This window comes from Saccopteryx leptura, chromosome 13, assembly GCF_036850995.1.
Source record: "Saccopteryx leptura isolate mSacLep1 chromosome 13, mSacLep1_pri_phased_curated, whole genome shotgun sequence".
NCBI lineage: Eukaryota > Metazoa > Chordata > Mammalia > Chiroptera > Emballonuridae > Saccopteryx > Saccopteryx leptura.
The window spans coordinates 14,118,625-14,136,833 of NC_089515.1; the positions used below are offsets into that span (position 1 = coordinate 14,118,625).

General features: G+C 46.9%; 1 protein-coding gene across 22 annotated transcripts in view; it reads left to right on the forward strand.

Annotated features, from left to right (window-relative positions):
• Nucleotides 1–18,209, forward strand: part of ABLIM1 (actin binding LIM protein 1) — a 277,495-nt gene that overhangs the window by 155,189 nt on the left and 104,097 nt on the right. For all 22 annotated transcript variants that reach the window (XM_066354683.1, XM_066354675.1, XM_066354667.1 and 19 more), the window contains exons 3-4: nt 1,912–2,095; nt 6,111–6,220. In XM_066354683.1, coding sequence (XP_066210780.1) covers nt 1,912–2,095; nt 6,111–6,220 — 294 coding nt within the window. The remainder of the gene's footprint in view (nt 1–1,911; nt 2,096–6,110; nt 6,221–18,209) is intronic.

Genomic DNA, 18,209 nt, shown 5'->3' on the forward strand with positions numbered 1-18,209 from the left:
AGGGAATTACCGGTAGTCCGGATACATCATTATTACTATTTTTTTCACTTCTCATGACTTTGAGAAATACCAAAGTTTGTAAGAGCAACTGAGTCGTCATAATTACTGAGGTCACTAAAGGTTGAGATCCAGGGAGACCCGTCAGTTTTGATGCTTGATTCAACTTAATTCAAAAATTGTGTTCCCAGTATTGCCTTTGATACCATGGTTGAAGATTCCTGAAAGAGAATCAACAAGCAGTAATGATGAGGACTCTTAACCCACAAAGTGCTTTGCCACCTTGTGGGGAAATAAGACATGTACATAAAAGAATATCGAAGAAACATCTCTAAGGTATTCTGTGACACCCGCCCCTCCCCGAGCCCAGGATCGTGTTTGTTGGTATTAAAGGAATTTGCAGTCAGAATGAGGTTAGCCCGTGTCTGCGGTCCCCCCATCCACAGGACCCATTTGGTAGGGATGGAGCAGGTGTGAGAACAGTGGGGACACTGGCAGGTTAGAGGAGGTGGCAGGTGGTGACCGAGCTCTTTTCCAGGTAATGTGATCAGAGCAGTATTTATAGGGTGGTCATTTTCAGGCGTGATGGACTCAGGCCATCATCTTGGGTTACTTGATTGGAAATTGCAAAGAAGGAGGTCATCGCTTTGGAGCGTGGGTCTGAACAGAGACGGATGAAGCCACGGTGAAAAGCTTGTTTGTGGGTTCCGTGTCACCTTGACTACCTTTGTTTGCGATTGTAGAGACTGATAAATGAGGGTAGGGAAGTACGTCAGTCAGAAGCTGACTGTGAGGAGCTCCAGCTCATCCAGATGCGTTAGTGACTCGCGGGAACTAGTCAGAGGAACCCGGGAAGAGTTCTAGTAGGTCCTTTAGGTGAGCCACTCGGTGACTGAACTCACTGCCTTCATACCCCGACTGAGTGCCTATCCCAGCTGCTGGCAGGAAAAATCTAGAGGAATCCTGGATTCTTGGCCTAAGGCCCTTCATTGTATAGGCATCATGCCGCCTTGAGAATTGGGGGTTAAGGTTGGAGGTTTCTAGCGTTAGCTGTTGCTTCCCAGTCCTTTGAGGGTGAAAAACTTGACTCTCAGGGGCCGCCTCAGGCTTTGTTTTTGGACAAGTTACTGTGGCCTCCTCTAGTCTTGTCTGAACATGTAGACCAGGCCCCAGCCCCTGGCATCCCAGGACCTGCTCCTTTGTCCCATCGCCATAATCTGCAGCTGCCCAGGGTTGAGACACCAAAATCCAGTGCCAGCAAATCATCCTCTTCTGCATGTACGAAGGTCCCAAACGATAGTTCCATCTTGGGCAAGTTCCCCTTTCTTCCCTTGTTTGCCTGTTCATTTTTATCTCTCGCTCTGTCTTACATAAATAATTGGCTTATCCTGTTTACTGCACAAAATGAAAATTAAATGCCTGAAATTTTCATAGCTGTGGGAAAGTATTTCCAGAGTGAGAAAAAATAGACGTTGGACGGTGTGGCTACTGCTTTTCGTAGAGTGGGAATCTATTACTCAGCTCAGTAACAATTTTGGCTCAAACAAAGCAGTTGTGTGGGCAAGCAGAGGGTACCTTTCCTAAATAGCACTGCCAGGGACGGCTCTGTTCATATTTGAGGCAGCGCAAACCAAGCATATCTTTCCATCAAAGGCCATTTGATTATCTCTGAATCTTAGACATGCCGCAAAAGTTATTGAGACCCGGCCAATGGATTTGACTGGTATGAGATATTACATAGCTCCCAAAGGATAGGAAATAAGGGGAGGGAGGCAAGAGAGAGATCGGAGCCCAACAATAAATAGCTCTTTGTACCAGTCCCCTCCCCTAAGCCCAAGCCAGCTGAGATCATAGAGTGAGTGAACAGCGTGCGGAGAACAGACGATGACCAGATGTGAACTTGTCTTTCCACAGTGTGCGGCTGTGACCTGGCACAAGGCGGCTTCTTCATAAAGAACGGGGAATATCTCTGCACCCTGGACTACCAGAGGATGTACGGGACCCGCTGCCATGGCTGTGGGGAGTTCGTGGAAGGAGAGGTGGTGACTGCCCTGGGCAAGACCTACCATCCCAACTGCTTTGCTTGTACCATCTGCAAGTAAGTGAGCGCTTCCCGACAGAGAAGTGCTGGCTTCTGCTGCCAACGCTTGGGATAGACACCTTGCATCCTGGGTTGTGCTTTAGTGTAAAGATATTCTTTTTCTAATGTGTCCTAGGTTTCTTTGTCTTTCTGCAGTATTATCGGTCTTGATCAAAAAAGTAATCGATGATGTTCTCTACTAAATACTACAACTCATTTTGAGTGGCGTGAAACCAAGTTGGAAAGCAGCTCTGGGTCTCAAAACATTTTGAGCGGTGAAATATCGGGAGGAAATGATATAATAACTGGTTAGAAAGATACAGCTTACTTGGAGCCCTGCGTGTGCATGTGCCTGTGTGTGTGTGTGAGTTTAAAGGAGTCTCACTTATTCTAGAGCAAGGGTGAGCAAACAGTGCTTCAAATTAGACCTACTGCGACCCTGTGTTTGTAAATAAAGTTTTATTGGAGCCAGCCACGCCCAGGTGTTTATGGGTCATCCCTGGCTGCTGTCCGGCTGCAGTGACGGAGTTGAGTAGCGGTGACAAAAACCACTCAGTACATTTTACACTAATCCACAAAGTATAAGAAAATATCTACGAGCTGGTATCTTAGGAGCAAAGTTTGCCAGACCCTGCTCTCTGGTCATCTGTCATCCACAAGGGGAAACCCTGACTTCACAAACCAACTTGATTAAAATGACCAGTCAGAGAGACAAACAATGTGAAATTTGAGTGGGAAAATGTGCTTTTTATTGTTTTGCTGTCAGGACTCCACATGATAGAACTTAGGTCAGGTGCTTTATGAGCGGTGCTAATCGGGCCGCCCGCGACCGTTGGAGCAGTGGCGATTGTGGTTGGCTCCGTGTCGCTACGCCCTCCTGAAAACCACAGTTCAGACATCGTGTTTGTTTTGTTCTCCAGCATTTCACGTTTGTAGGTCAGAAAGCCGTAAACTCTAGAAGGGTAAGTTTAATTTCATATAATTAATTAAACAAGATAATACTGACAGATGAGTCATAGTAAGAGTTAGATGAAATAGTCGTAATAAAATCATCTTAGTATATTTTTATAATGATTAGTCCATTTCTCAACCTATTTTTTAAAACCATATTTAAGAAAGGGTTGGATAAATGAGCTGGACATTTCAATTCACAGCAAAGACTCAGCTTGACCTCTGCCTTTCCAGCCTGCAGCCGGCGGGCTGGGACGAGCACGGAGCTGGCACGCAGAAGGCCTGGCTCCGGTCCCGCTTCCCAGGCTGGTCGGGGACTTCCGTGAACGAACCTTCCCGAGGCAGTAGCCTCGTCCGTAACGAGAGGCTGTGGGCTACACCTAGCGACTCACCACATCTGGGAGATCACTGGGATACCCTGATGGAGGGGCTCTTTAAAAATATCCATTTCTAACCTTTACCCCCCAAACATTCTCATGCTTAGTTGGTTGTTTCTGGAAGGTTCCCTAGAACGATGTGACTCAGCCAGGCTGGGGGGCTCTGGTCCAGGTAAGCTGTAAGGGCTCCCCTGACCCTGGCCCTGGGAGACCATTGTCTTAAAGTCGGAGAGGATGGACAGACGTGTGTTAGCAACAGCCTGTCCCTGGCCGTGGGAGCCAGCGGAGAGGGCCTCACTGCTGAGCTGCTGCTGCCGAGTGCGGGTGCTTCTGCCTGGATGAGGGGCTCACCCACACTTTACAAACGCGTCTGTGTAGAATTTAATTTCACCCTCTTAGCAACTCTGTGAAATCAATTGGGGATTAGTATCCCCATTTACGAGTGATTCTGAGTCTCAGAGTTGACGGGACCTTCCAGCTTAACGTTGTGAGGCTAAGATTTGAACTTGGGTTTTCTGACTCTACATCCAGTTCTCTATTACAAACAGTCATGCAAATAACAGAAGGACGTGAACCCAGAGGGGCAGAAGACATGGGAAAGAGGGAAAGAATGTAAAAAGGGTCATTTATGAAATGACAAAATTCAGAGTTCAAAAGATTTGGTCCCATGTTGAGAACTGGACTCCAGCTTGTCCCGTAGTGAATCGGTGTAGGATTCAAGTTTACATATAGGTGCTGAGATCAGAGGCAGGACCTGGACCATGGTGAGGCAAGGAAGGCCCACAGGGGACAGTCTAGAGGGGTTCTCACGGTCATGCACGTGCAATGGAAGGTCAGCTCCTGGGAGTTAGGGCCTCCCTGACAGCTGTGCTCTAGGTGTGTCACCTGTCCCCGGCCTGGATGCTGACCTCAAACGAAGACCCTGTGCTGCTGCTTGTGCTGTGGACCATTCTTTCCGATGCCTCCCTCACAGAGCAGACTGGGGGCTTGCTCAGGTGTAGCGCGTGCGACACAATAGTCCCGCTGGCGTCCTCCAGAGTGGGACTTTGATGATCTAAGACAGAGCGAGTTCTGAGTTGGTGGACATCACCTGCCCCTGCCTGTGACCTGGCCTCCCTAGCTGGTCCATCCAGGCACGTCACTGAACCTCTCTGAGCCTTATCTGAACCACGGAAAGTATCACAGCACCACGAGAGGAGAGGAGACTGCCTCAGCACAGGGGTTCTAATATGTGGGGGATACACATTTCAAACTCTCCTGGGTGGCTGGCGGGCACCAAGTGCGTGTAATAAGTCCCGCTTACCACCAGTAAGTTACACCGAGAGGCAGCCGCAGGGCAGTGTAAAGCGGGGAGAGCAGTTGTGACAGTAAAAGTCCTGCTGAGAAGCTTGGATTTGTTCTTACGTGACTGCCCTGACCCGGCCGTGTGGGGATATTTTGCTTGTGAGTTCTCCATTGCCAGTTGACACAGTTACACGTTTGAAAACTCATGTTGATGAAGATGATTGGCAAATTGGCTAAGGTCAAGTCAGTAGGCATGGAAACTGTCACGTGGCTATTAATTAACAACCTTTTTTTTTTTTTTTTTTTTTTTTGGATTTTTCTGAAGCTGGAAACGGGGAGAGACAGTCAGACAGACTCCCGCATGCGCCCGACCGGGATCCACCCGGCACGCCCACCAGGGGCTACGCTCTGCCCACCAGGGGGCGATGCTCTGCCCCTCCAGGGCATCGCTCTGCCGTGACCAGAGCCACTCTAGCGCCTGGAGCAGAGGCCAAGGAGCCATCCCCAGCGCCCGGGCCATCTTTGCTCCAATGGAGCCTCGCTGCAGGAGGGGAAGAGAGAGACAGAGAGGAAGGAGGGGGGCGGGGGTGGAGAAGCAAATGGGCGCTTCTCCTATGTGCCCTGGCCGGGAATCGAACCCGGGTCCCCTGCACGCCAGGCCGATGCTCTACCGCTGAGCCAACCGGCCAGGGCAATTAACAACCTTTAAACAAGGCTATCTGCCCGCTGAACTGGAGAAGAAGCTGGTAACATACATGCGGAAGGCAGTGTTTTTGCAAAAACCTGTTGTGATTGACGGATGTCTTTTGTGAAAGGAAACCCTTTCTGAAAAGAAGCTCATTGCAGTTTTTAAACAGATGTTCACAGCGTTGTCATATTTCTCCAGAAGAGACTGGGTCCTGCTCAGCAGCACCAGGAGGGATTCAGGGCACCCATGCAGGTGTCCAGACAAAGTCTGATTCAGCACAAGTTATCACATCGCTCTCGGGAACTGAAAGAGTTACACTTGACCTGTGCAGCCAGTTCTCTAGGGGAGGGACCTTAAGCCTGAGTAGGAATTTATGGCATCTAAAATGTTTCTCCATGAAGGGTTTTCCATTTGGAAAGTGGAAATTTTTACTGTGTGCGCCCTGCTAAGTGACTTGTCGGAACATCCCCCCCGCTGCTAAGTGGAGGTGAATCACTCCCTTTTATTATCTGGGTGCGTGGAGAGGCTGTGCGTTCTCCCTTCTCACACTGAGGCACGTTTCTTTGTCTGGACCACGTCCAGCTGGCTGGCTCAGCTAAGATGGCATTTCAGACATTTTGGCTGGTGTGCCTCCAAGAAGTGAATTAGCACTGGAGGGCAGCAAGCAGAAGGACTAAGGAACAGGAACGAAATGGCTGGAATAACCTACAGAGCAATGTCTTTCTGTCCCCAGGCGCCCGTTTCCGCCCGGAGACCGTGTCACGTTCAATGGGAGAGACTGCCTTTGTCAACTCTGTGCCCAGCCGATGTCGTCCAGCCCTAAGGAAGCCTCCTGCTCTGGCAGTAAGTGCCCCAGCCCCCTGTTGACATGAGTTCCGCTGTAGCTCTCGGTGGCTTAGGCAGGGACCTTCCTTTTTGTGAAACTCAGCAGGAGCCAAGAGCAATACCGTCTAAGGCAGTGGTCCCCAACCCCCGGGCCGCAGACCGGTACCGGTTCGTGGGCCATTTGGTACCAGTCCACAGAGAAAGAATAAATAACTTACATTATTTCCGTTTTATTTATATTTAAGTCTGAACGATGTTTTAATTTTTAAAAATGACCAGATTCCCTCTGTTACATCCGTCTAAGACTCACTCTTGACGCTTGTCTCAGTCACGTAATACATTTATCTGTCCCACCCTAAAGGCCGGTCCGTGAAAATATTTTCTGACATTAAACCAGTTCGTGGCCCAAAAAAGGTTGGGGACCACTGGTCTAAGGCATTTTTAGACGTAAAACATTAAGCCCTGATTATAACCCATGCAATCAAGAGCATCTCCCTAACTGCAAAATGACGCAGGTAAAATTGACACCAAACTATGCAGTAATCGAGGGACAGAGAATTGTAAAATTTAACGTTAGCAATGCCATCTCTCGTCATGGAGGTTGAGATGGGAAAGAAAGCATTTGGTGGTGATAAGGTTGATATCTCTGTGTATTAAAAAACTATTCCCACTGTGCCTAGGGCAGATGAGATGATCTATACTTACCCTTAAATGATTCTTGATTCTTTCTTACCCTTCAATACTCTTCATTCACCTGGAGGGGTTCTGACATTTAGCCATTGGAGGGCTCATTTGCTGAGTGCCCACAAGGTGTACTGTTCACACTGGTGACACAGGCATCCACAGAACCAAGTCGGCATCCTTACTTTCTGGTGGCAGTAGATGGGCAATAAATGCACACATCAAAATAGCTATCTGTGGAGAAAATGAAAGTCAGAAGAGAAAGGCTGCATTGATAGGGGCCAGTCGGGGAGAGCTGTCTTCAAAGGTGACGCCGAGGCAGAGCGCTTGGACAAAGCGGGAACAAGGTCTGTGGTGGAATTTGTAATTCTTTATGACAAGGTCTTGTCTGCCCTGTGGGAACCCGAAGAAAATCAACCTCCCCCAAATAAAAATAGTGGCGAATTACATTATTTCTTCTAGTAAATAACAGTGAGCAGGCCGGTTAACCTTTAAGTGAGATGTATTCTGAATTCTGGGCACCAAACAAGGAAGATCTACCTACATGTCTTTCCTAGGGTATTAGGGAAGTGGGCGACAAGGTTGCCTTGGTTTCGGTGGATGGTGCCAGTCTTTGGGAGACCTGGAAAAAAAAAAACGCCTTTATGCCCTGCTGGTCTTGGCACATAAAAATGAGATAAGCTACCTCTTCTCCGGAGGGATTCTGTGCAGTTTATAACAGTGATTCCAAATCTCCTCATTGAAGTACAAGAATCCTGATACGTGTTAAAAATAAGAATGTTCTGGTCAAAGCATTTGCATAGACATTGGACTTGGACCGTGGGGAAGAAGAAAATAAATGTTAGTGCATCTTAGTCAACAAGACTGGATGCCTCGCGTAAGGATTTACGTGCCTGCTGATAGACAACGGTAGCCCGGGTAGAGCGATGGCTGAAAAGCAGCACAGTCCTTGACCCCAGCAGGGTTCTGAGTCCTTCGCTGTCCAAAACTCCGCCCCAGGCAAGTCACTGGGAAGGTGGCCTGAAGTGGGAATAGTCACCCATTGTGTGGGAGGACTGGCTTTGAAATAAAGTTACCAAAGACGTTTCGGAAATTCTTCAGGCTAGTTAAGAAAAAGAGGATTTTACGAGTGCCGGGATAGCAGGAGAACTGTGAAAGAGCACCAGGTCCACAAAGCCTGCAAAGCAATGCCTGTGCCTCAGTCCTGCGGAATCCTTAGTCCAACTACCGTTCTTGATGGGGGGAGGGGCATTGAGGCCCACGGGCGCACTCAAGCTGCCCGACGATGAGGTCAGATTAGAGGCGGGTGTTTGGGCTCCTGGTTTGGAGTTCTCTCTCTTTCTCTTTTGTTTCATCTAATATTCCTCATTGTTTGGATTAAGAAACAAAAATGCGATGTTTTTAAAGGCACCCAGTCCTTTCCACCTATGCAATTTGGAGTCCTGTTTCCTACTCACAGCTCTGCCTAAATGGCTATTCCAATTTTTATTAAACATTTTTTTGTTTTATCTCTTTTCTATTTTTTATATGGCATCCATGTTATGCACATAGAAAAAGAAATAAAGATTTTAAGTGTCAAAATGTATCATACTCAAATTCATTACATCTCTAGAAAGCAGATACAATAATTATTGCTTTATGTGCGAATTGTTAGAACAAATCATATTTTCTCCTTTGCTCCCAGGGGATGAAGTCCCACTTCTGTGCAACTGCTTTGATCTGTTCACTGTTATTTTCAACAAGTACTTGTCTATTTAGATGAGTACTCAAATAGCATTCACGGGGCACGTGGGTGTGAGTGTCTGCCAAAAAGAGAGCTCTTATGTGTGGATCCACACACGCGAGATACCCAGATGAGGCAGGCAGGCGCATACTGGAGCAGGGAGTTTCCAGCGAGCTTCTGAAATGTGCTGGAGCAGTCTAGAAAATACTTGCTGATCGTCTGTAATTCTTGGAGAATTGTCTTGGACTTTAAAATCATCCTGATGTGATGGTTCTAAAGTCCAAGACAAATATACTTTGATTCGTATATTTAAAAAAAAAGTTTTTTTAACTTGGCTAAGCTCCCGAAATAAAAGCAAAAGATGGAAGTCTTTTTTACTTTTTGATAAGGTTCACAGAGTCGATGAAACATAACAGAGGGCCCAGATCGTCTTTTTGCCTTTGACATGGTCTTTGAGAAGCGAGTTGGTGCTTCTGAACCACAATCTCATTCCGCCTCCCGAGGCTGGTTTTCCGTCAGCACCACAGAGCCGGTGAAGACAGCACGAGAAGGAGTCAAGGAGTGAGTGGCCGACAGGGGCCGCGTGATGCATACACCATCGTCTCCAGGGCTTTGATTTGGGGACACCTCTCCTTGAAGTGCCTGTGACATCGTGGGCCCTCGGCTGTATGCTTCCTTCCACCTGAACAATAACTCTGCTAACCTTTCGTGTATTTTGCTTTCTTTATCAAACATTCACATAGGACTCACAGCATAGCAAGTGGTATCCTCATTACCACCCTCTAAGTTGGTGTGAAAACTATCTCCTTTTCACAGATGAAGAAACAAAGGGTCATAGAGGTTTAAATAATGTGCACAAGGTGATACAGACGCTAAGTGGCGGAGCTGGGACACAAACCCCGGCTGTCCACGCTACCGTCCCTGACATTGGTTTGACAATGGCGGTATCGCTCTCTAATTTTCAAAGAGGGGGATGCTAGGCCTCGGAGCGGTGACCCCACTTGTCTTCAAATTATCCATGTGTCCTGCCTCCAAGGTCTGAACCCTTCCACCTGCCATGCATGTCTCCCTGTTAGAGCAAGATCTGGTGAATGGAAACCATCAGGAAGTTATTCATAGAAACAAGCAGCTTCAGTTAAGGCTTATTGCCCCTGAATTAATTAAAACTTGCTGCATCTAGTCTAATGCAATTTGAATTCAGTAAGCAATGACCATTTTATAACACAGAGATGATGGTAAGTTACCTCACAGGGCCGTGACGAACAGTGCTTTTACTATTAATTTAAAAAAATCAGTCGCCTATGTCTAGCTGATCTATACGTTAGAAATAAGATGTATGTTCAGAAGACATTACGCTCTACCAGGAGAGTGTATACACTCCTCTAAAGCTTAATTCAACTCCTTTCTCCATGTTTGCCTGTAAGTAGGGGACTGGATTCCCATGGGTTAAGGAGCCGTGTGCGGGGGTGTCTGTGTGTGACAACCCAGCACAGGGGAATCGGGTTTGGATTGTCATTTCCCACGCGGCTCCTGTCTATTTCGGGCACCTGAGCAGGAGTGGGCTGCTGTCTACAACCATCCTTTCCATTTCAAAGGGTGTCTGACTAGTGTCTGACTGCGTGTGGGCTGGGCGGATTGACGGGAGGGACACCCACACACAAATGCATCCAAACCCGTCTTCCTCCCTCTCCCCGTCTGTACGGCACTGCCGTGATTCTGACTGCCATCGGAGCTCCTAGGGATCAGGGCAGATGCTCTGTGGGGCCCAAATTTAAATTATTTCACAGAGAGCCATGTGCACGTTTTCAAAAAGGAGGAAGAAGTTTTTTACTTGTCTTGCTTTTCTGATTGGTGAAATAGTTTTTAATACCTGCAAGATAATTTTTCTTTTATCTTGTTGTTCTCCCTGGTGTGGCAGTCCCAACGTTGCCAGTGGAGTGGGACTTGTCTGCCGAGGCACCTGACAATAAATAGGGAGAGTAGCGACAGTCTGATGCTGGCGTCTGGTCGCCTGGGTCGGGTCGCAGCTCTGCCACCGACGAGCAGTCCCTTTACTGCTCCCTCCTCTATTTCCTCATCTGTAAAATGGGATGATAATAAATCCCTACCTTGTAGGATTAAATGAGCAAATACATACAAGTGCTGTGTACTTATAAAACGATAACTTCCTATGCAGGCATTCATTTCTGAATTTTTCTGTAGACAGTCCCTGCTTTTTGTGACTCTGCCCTGTTCTCTCTCTTGTTGATGATAGCTGTCTTTATCTGCTCATCTGATCATCTTATGCCAATCTAAGGGCCAATGAAGGTGGGAACACCCCCCCCCCCCATACAGCCCGTGGATGGTTGGAGTTTGACTTATGTGATGCGTTTTGTGGCAGGGTCTCCAAAAACAGATCTGCTGCTCCTTCTTTAGACACTTTCTTCCCGTAGGGCAGGATGGCAGAGGGGGTTTGGTAGGACGCTGCTCAAGAGTATGGGTTCTGGATAGGTGCATGGCTGGTTCTAATCCCACTTCCACCACTTACAGAACTCAATCTCTCTGTGCCCCTGTTTCTTTGCCTATGAAGTAGGAAACAATAAAAGTTCCTTCTCAGTGGGTGATGGAGAGTAATATAAATACGTACTTGAAAGTCCTAACACCTTGTAAGCACATCTACCTATTAGCCATGGTTCCCTAAGGAAGTGGTAAGACTGGAACTTGAACTTGGAGATACTTAGAATCAGAACAAAAGAAGGGGGCATGGCATAATGGCTTAGCATCTGGGTTTGACCTTTCAGAGTGCCTGGTTTGGATCTTAGTCTTCTCTCTCTAGCCATGGAGCCTCAGGCAAGTTATGTGAAGTCTCACAACCTCAGCGCCCTCATCTAATATTTCAGAAGTAGTTATATCCATGGGCTGTTATGAGAATTAAGTGAGAGACTGCATGGGATGAGAGAAGAGGACAAACGTGGAGAGGGTACTCACACAAGGGTACCAGGGGAACCCCAACAGAACAGAGGTGTGTCATCCATGTCCTAAAAAGTGAAGTTGGAGAGACAGAGCAAGGGGGCCAGGTCTCAGGAGGCCTGAGGAGCTGGGCGACGCAGAGCTCCTGGGGATAGTTTGTAAAGGAAAACAGTATACTAAAAAGATGAAGGTGGTAATGGCAATGGCGGTGTGCAAGATTAGTGATCTGGCACCCGAGGCCAGGGTTAGGGAGACTGTGAATTGGGGTGCAGGTAATGGCTATGAGAAAAGATGAGATGAATAGGATGAATGAAAAGAACCATGTCAAAAAAGATACAGGGTATCATTTATTCATTCAACAAACATCTCTTTGAGTACCCACTATGTTCCAAGCACCAGCTGAGTTCTTTATTTACACAGTCAATGCGATATATTACTATGATACATTTGTCACAGCTAAGAAACCAACATTGGTACATGACCCATTGCATTGTCATTGTTTCCATGCGCCCACCTCCATCCCCAAGTTCATGAACTCATTAACTATAAGGACTCTGTTATCTGTCTTTTTTACACAAGGTCTAGAACAGGGGTCCCCAAACTTTTTACACAGGGGGCCAGTTCACTGTCCCTCAGACCGTTGGAGGGCCAGATTATAAAAAAAACTATGAACAAATCCCTATGCACACTGCACATATCTTATTTTAAAGTAAAAAAACAAAACGGGAACAAATACAATATTTAAAATAAAGAACAAGTAAATTTAAATCAACAAACTGACCAGTATTTCAATGGGAACTGTGGGCCTGCTTTTGGCTAATGAGATGGTCAATGTGCTCTTCTCACTGACCACCAATGAAAGAGGTGCCCCTTCCGGAAGTGTGGCGGGGGGGCCGGATAAATGGCCTCAGGGGGCCGCATGCGGCCCGTAGGCCATAGTTTGGGGACCCCTGGTCTAGAACATAGAGGTGTAGATCAACATTTTGGAAATTGAATCAAAGCCATCTAAACAGGGCTAGTAACAGTCTTCTCTTTTTAAGCAGGTTTAAGTGTCCATTGTAAAAACAATACAAATATTACAGAGAAGTACAAAGAGATACAAACCGCTGAAATGTCATCACCCAAGTTCACCTCTATCACCATTCTGGTGCCCAGAATTCTGGATAGTGCTCTAAGTGCTTATGACGTCTGTATGATTTTATAGAAATTCTTCCTAGAGCATCTCGTTCAGTTGTCTTCTGTCAAAAGTCACATATTTTTTTTGAGTGTCACACAAAAGGCAGAAAGCCTTGAGTTTGTTCAGGCCGCATTGGCAGCAGGACCAGCTCACACGTGTCCTGGCCAAAGCAGTGCCTGGTGTTTCTGTTGTGGAGAACATATCCATGGGTTAGCGCATTGTGTGTTTCTCTCTCCGAGCAGACTGTGAGCTGCTGAATGGCAAGGGCCGTGTGCTTTTGACTTTATGAACAGTACTGGGCACATAGCAAGTGCACAAATGTTTATTTAGTGAATGAAGTGATGCTCTCTCAGGAAAGCCTTGGAGGAAGTCGACCGTGGCTCTGGGTCCCAGATATGGAGCTCTGACTGCTGCCTGAATGAAGATGCCCTTTGTGGGTGTGTCAGCTTACACAGGTGCAGACGGAGATTCACAGGTGCAGATGGTGAGATACGCAGGTGCAGGCGAGAGGCGTGGGAGGAGGGGTGTGATGGCCTGTGTAAACTGCCATTTTCTCATCTTATTGAAAAGCTTTTCCCCTTGTGTCATAAAACGGAAAGTAGTTATTGCTTCAGAAAAATTTGTTGGTGACAGAATCGCGTCTTCTTTTCAAAAAGGTAGAAATGTCAGAGAATGTGTCTCCCCACCTCTGCATGTGGCGTTAGAAGGAGGCTTCACCTTTCTGGGCATTTAGGGGACCAGCCCCTGGCATGGCGGTCCTGATATTGCTAGGCACGGGGTGGAGACTTTCCAGGGAAGGCAGAGCTTTCATCGCCACAGATGAGGGATGTTGCAAAAGGAGCAGGTGTAGTTAGATTTTCCAAACTGAAATCTCGAACAGTTGTGAGCCAGACAGAAAGATCCCAGAGTGACACATTGTTTTTTTCACTTAACCAGAGCATTGATTAACCCGGAAGTGCTATCAGTGGATGGAAAGTTAATGGCATTTTGCTCCTTGCTATTTTCGTTTCACTAGATATGCCTCTCACATATCGAGACCCACACCTTCTTATCAGTAAAACTAGGATTTCATGATTGGAACAGCAGTCATTCTCCAGTCTATTTTGAATATTTCAGTGGTGGTAAAGATTTCGTTGTTCAAAGGACTGCTGTGTACACCTGTACTTGTATGTTCCCAGAGATTGTCCCGGGAGGATACTGAGAAACTACCATTAGTATTTGTCTCCAGCAGGGAGGAAGGGGAGCGGCTAGGAGATAAGAAAAGGAAGTTACTTTTACTATATGAAGAAAAAAAATATTTTTTAACCACATGTGTGTGCATTACCTCTTGAAAACCAAAGCACTTGAAAAATGACATAATGTTACAAACTAGTATAAAAGGCCCGTTGGTTCCAGGCAGAAGTTTCAGGGCGGCCTGCCTTTGCTATGACCTTCAGCCACGTTGGTCTTAAGTGACTGGTCACATGATGAAAGTACCGAAACTGACATTCTACCCCTTCTTGTCTTCTTCCTGGGTCGGGAGCCCAGTGAATGAGCTGATGTTTGCTAATGACTCCTGAATCTGAGAAATCTGACGTAGGGTTCAGGCATGATTTCCTCTTTGGCAAGAGCCCAGGAAGGCTGGGTGACCATAGCCAGTTAAAGATTTATTAAGAAACCCTTCACCCGGTTAAAGTTTACAACAAAATTAGGGAAATCAGGGCAAGAACAAACCTTCTTGTTACAGTTTTTTTAATTGAGGCAAAGTTCGCATGACATAAAGTGAACCCCTTCGAAGTGAACATTTTAGTGCATCCACAATCTGTACAACCACCAGTTCTGTCTAGTTTCCAGTCATTTTCATCTTTCTGAGAGAAAGCCCCACGCCCACAAGCACTTCCTCCCTGCCCCTCCTTCCTCCAGCGCTGGCCACTACCAGTTTGCCTCCTGTCTCTGTACTGACCGATTCTGGAGACATCATAGAAACCACTGGTCCCCAACCCCCAGGCCGCAGACCGGTACCAGTCTGTGGGCCATTTGGTACCAGTCCACAGAGAAAGAATAAATAACTTACATTATTTCCGTTTTATTTATATTTAAGTCTGAACGATGTTTTATTTTTTAAAAATGACCAGATTCCCTCTGTTACATCCGTCTAAGACTCACTCTTGACGCTTGTCTCGATCACGTGATACATTTATCCGTCCCACCCTAAAGGCCGGTCCATGAAAATATTTTCTGACATTAAACGGTCCGTGGCCCAGAAAAGGTTGAGGACCACTGCTCTAGACGGAATCGAACGTACGCGGCCATTTGTTTCCGGCCTCTTCTACTTGGCGTAACGGTTTCCAGGTTCATCAGGTCGTGGTGTTTATCAGCACTGCAGTCCGTTTTAAGGCCAAATGGTGTTCCGTTGTATGGATAGACCACTACTTGTCTACCCATTCATCTGGTAACCGATGTTCAGTTCATCCCCCCCATTTGGCTGTCGTGAAAATGCTGCCAGGGATATGCATGTACAAGTACTTCTTTGAATCTCTGTTTTGGGGTCTGGGTACAGTTTTAGGAAGGGTTTGCTAAGGACGATCCCACATCTTGAAAGCAGTGGCTGCCAACTTTCTGACCCTGCCCTAGACACTGTTGGGCTCACGTCCACGAGAGTTCACAGTGTGGCGGGCATTGGCATAGGCACCACTGAGTGGTCCCGGGTCATTGCCGGTGCAGCCTTCATCTGAGACATCTGTCTTTCCTCTTCCCTTGTTTGCTCGCCCTTCCACTCTTTCCTCCTCTTTATACCCCTTTATTCTTCCTCTGCTGGTCATAAATTGAGCAGAGGAACATTTGAGCAAAGCCTACAGGGAGAAGTCTGACCCCAAGTTTTCCAAACCCTGTCTAGAAACAGGTCAACAGTGCTTAGGACTCAGGCTTTGAGCTTAGAAGACATCAGTTCTGTCTTCTTGCAGAGGCATATGTATAATAAGTGCCCCTTCAAGGGCTGGCTCAGGTACCAAACAGTGTATGTGAGGAATGTCTGGATTATACATTGTAGGCAGAAAAGAGAACTGCTCCAAGCTCACAGAGAGTACTGACCGAGCCATGTGCTGTGTGAGCGGTCACTTGCCCTGTCCTGCGGGAGGCCCCCTGGCAAGAACACCCAGAACACCCTGCCCACTGACACTGCGGCCGGAGCTTTTCACCCGTGCAGGTTGGAGCTCAGTGTCCTTGAGGCTCTCATCGACCACAACCTTTTCCGAGAGCATCCCACGATTGGGTGGTGCTTGGCTTTGTTTTCATAGCTTCCCGTCTTCCCTTTGTTGTCCTGGTGACATTTATTGTCAAAAGAGGGTCCTGCTTTTCATCTCGGGACAATATCTGTGACGGCTGCATCATCAGAAATGACGCTGAGCGAGCACAATGGACAAATGCAGACTGACAGTGCGGGGACAGCCCCAAAGGCAGGGATCCCCGCGCCTTTCCAGCAGCTGGGCTTTGAAATTGTCAGTGGGGAATTTTGAAGCTGTGAGTGTATTTATAAGGATACTGTTTTTTCATACGTTAGCCTCTTCTTTTAGTTATAGTTCTGAAAATATGCATGTGAACACACACACACACACACACACACACACACACACACACACAGGGTTCCTTTGATAGTACTTGAAACCTGAAACTTGAAGCAGGTGACAAAATAGTATTAATGTTTTATGCTAATATTTTTCATTTCTCATCATAAATCTTCATAGCATCCCACTGAAATACAGGCATGTCATTATTTTTTATTGGTTCAGGGAAATGGAAGAGAAGCTGTTTAAGAGGTTCTTTTATAAGGCAGTGGATACTGTCTTTAAGCAGATGTTGAAGTTCTCAGTATCCATTGAGTATATGTTCTGCTCCATGAATGTATACTCTCAATGTATGGCATCCTTACCGCGTGTAAGGCGCCCGTGTCATCTGCCCTGCTCCCAGCTGGCCTCCATAGGCCCATCGGAAGCAGCAGCTGAGTTCAGTCCCGAGGGCTGTGGTGTGTTTGTGGGCCAGTCAAAGCCATCCTCCAAAGGCAATTAGCAGAGATCCTCAGACTCTCCATTCTAATGCATTTGGGTTGTACCAAGTCTATTTCGTCGATGTTCACCCTCACGCCTAGCAGTGTTCGCCGGGCAGATTCCTGCTTAATAACTTCATAATCAACTATGAGGAGAGGAAAGGCAAGTAGTCTGGCTCCTTTCAACTTCCCATTCAGATCCTAGTCCTGAATATGGGGGAGAGAAACCACCCAGTACCGGTTAAAGGAGAGGGCAGCTGACCTTGAGTCTGCCCTAGATTCCTAACAGAATTCTGTGAGCACTGGTTTAGGGGTCAGAATTGGACATTTCAAATGTGTAAATGGTCTGTATTCACAAAAATTATGACCAAAATAACTGAAATTATATAAATACACAGGATGTCCACTTAATTGAAATTTTACAAGTATATACTCTTTAAAAGGAAAAAAGATAGGATTTTTTTCCCCCCACATTTGAAATGATAGAGGACTTGGCCGTTGGCCGTGGCTGGGCCTGCCTTCAGCTCTCCTGATGAAGGCTGATCCCCTGTTGCTATTGTGGCCCATGAAAACTTTGTTGTGCAGTGTTTGTTTTCACAGACAACAAGAACCTCCCTTAAAATAGCAGGTCCGAGGCTGCTCCTGCTTGTGCTGTTGCCACCGTGACCGTTACGACAGCAAAGGGAGCAACTCACCTCAGCAGGGCCACGGTGGTTATGGAAAGTCTGGTTCAGGGTTACACATTCAGCAGTACGTAAACCTTTTAAAATAATTCTGGGCCATTTTTAGTGCATTGGAGAGATGAATTCTTTATAGCACCGAGACCCCACAGAGTGGCAAATGCATTGCATCTCTGTAGACATTCTGAGCCCCCTACTCTCTCCTCAGTCTTGGTCTTGTGATGTCATACTGCTTTGGAGGCTGATGGCAGCATAGAATTTTAGAAGTTAAAGTACTTTTAAAACAAACTCTTAAAAAATGCTTAGTTTAACACATTACTAGTTTCATATTCCTTTTGCCTTCTACCTATCCTATTTTTTATTTTATTTTTTACCCTTTCTTATGGTGACCCCGGACCTGGATATTGGCTATGACATGCCAGAAAAGAAATCTATAGACCTATTTCAGTGACTTGGTTTAAAGTTGTTTTTTTGTTTGTTTGTTTGTATTTTTCTGAAGTTGGAAACGGGGAGGCAGTCAGACAGACTCCCGCATGCGCCCGACCGGGATCCACCCGGCATGCCCACCAGGGGGCGATGCTCTGCCCATCTGAGGCGTCGCTCTGCCTCAATCAGAGCCATTCTAGCACCTGAGGCAGAGGCCACAGAGCCATCCTCAGCGCCCGGGGCAAACTTTGCTCCAATGGAGTCGTGGCTGTGGGAGGGGAAGAGAGAGACAGAGAGGAAGGAGAGGGGGAGGGGTGGAGAAGCAGATGGGCGCTTCTCCTGTATGCCCT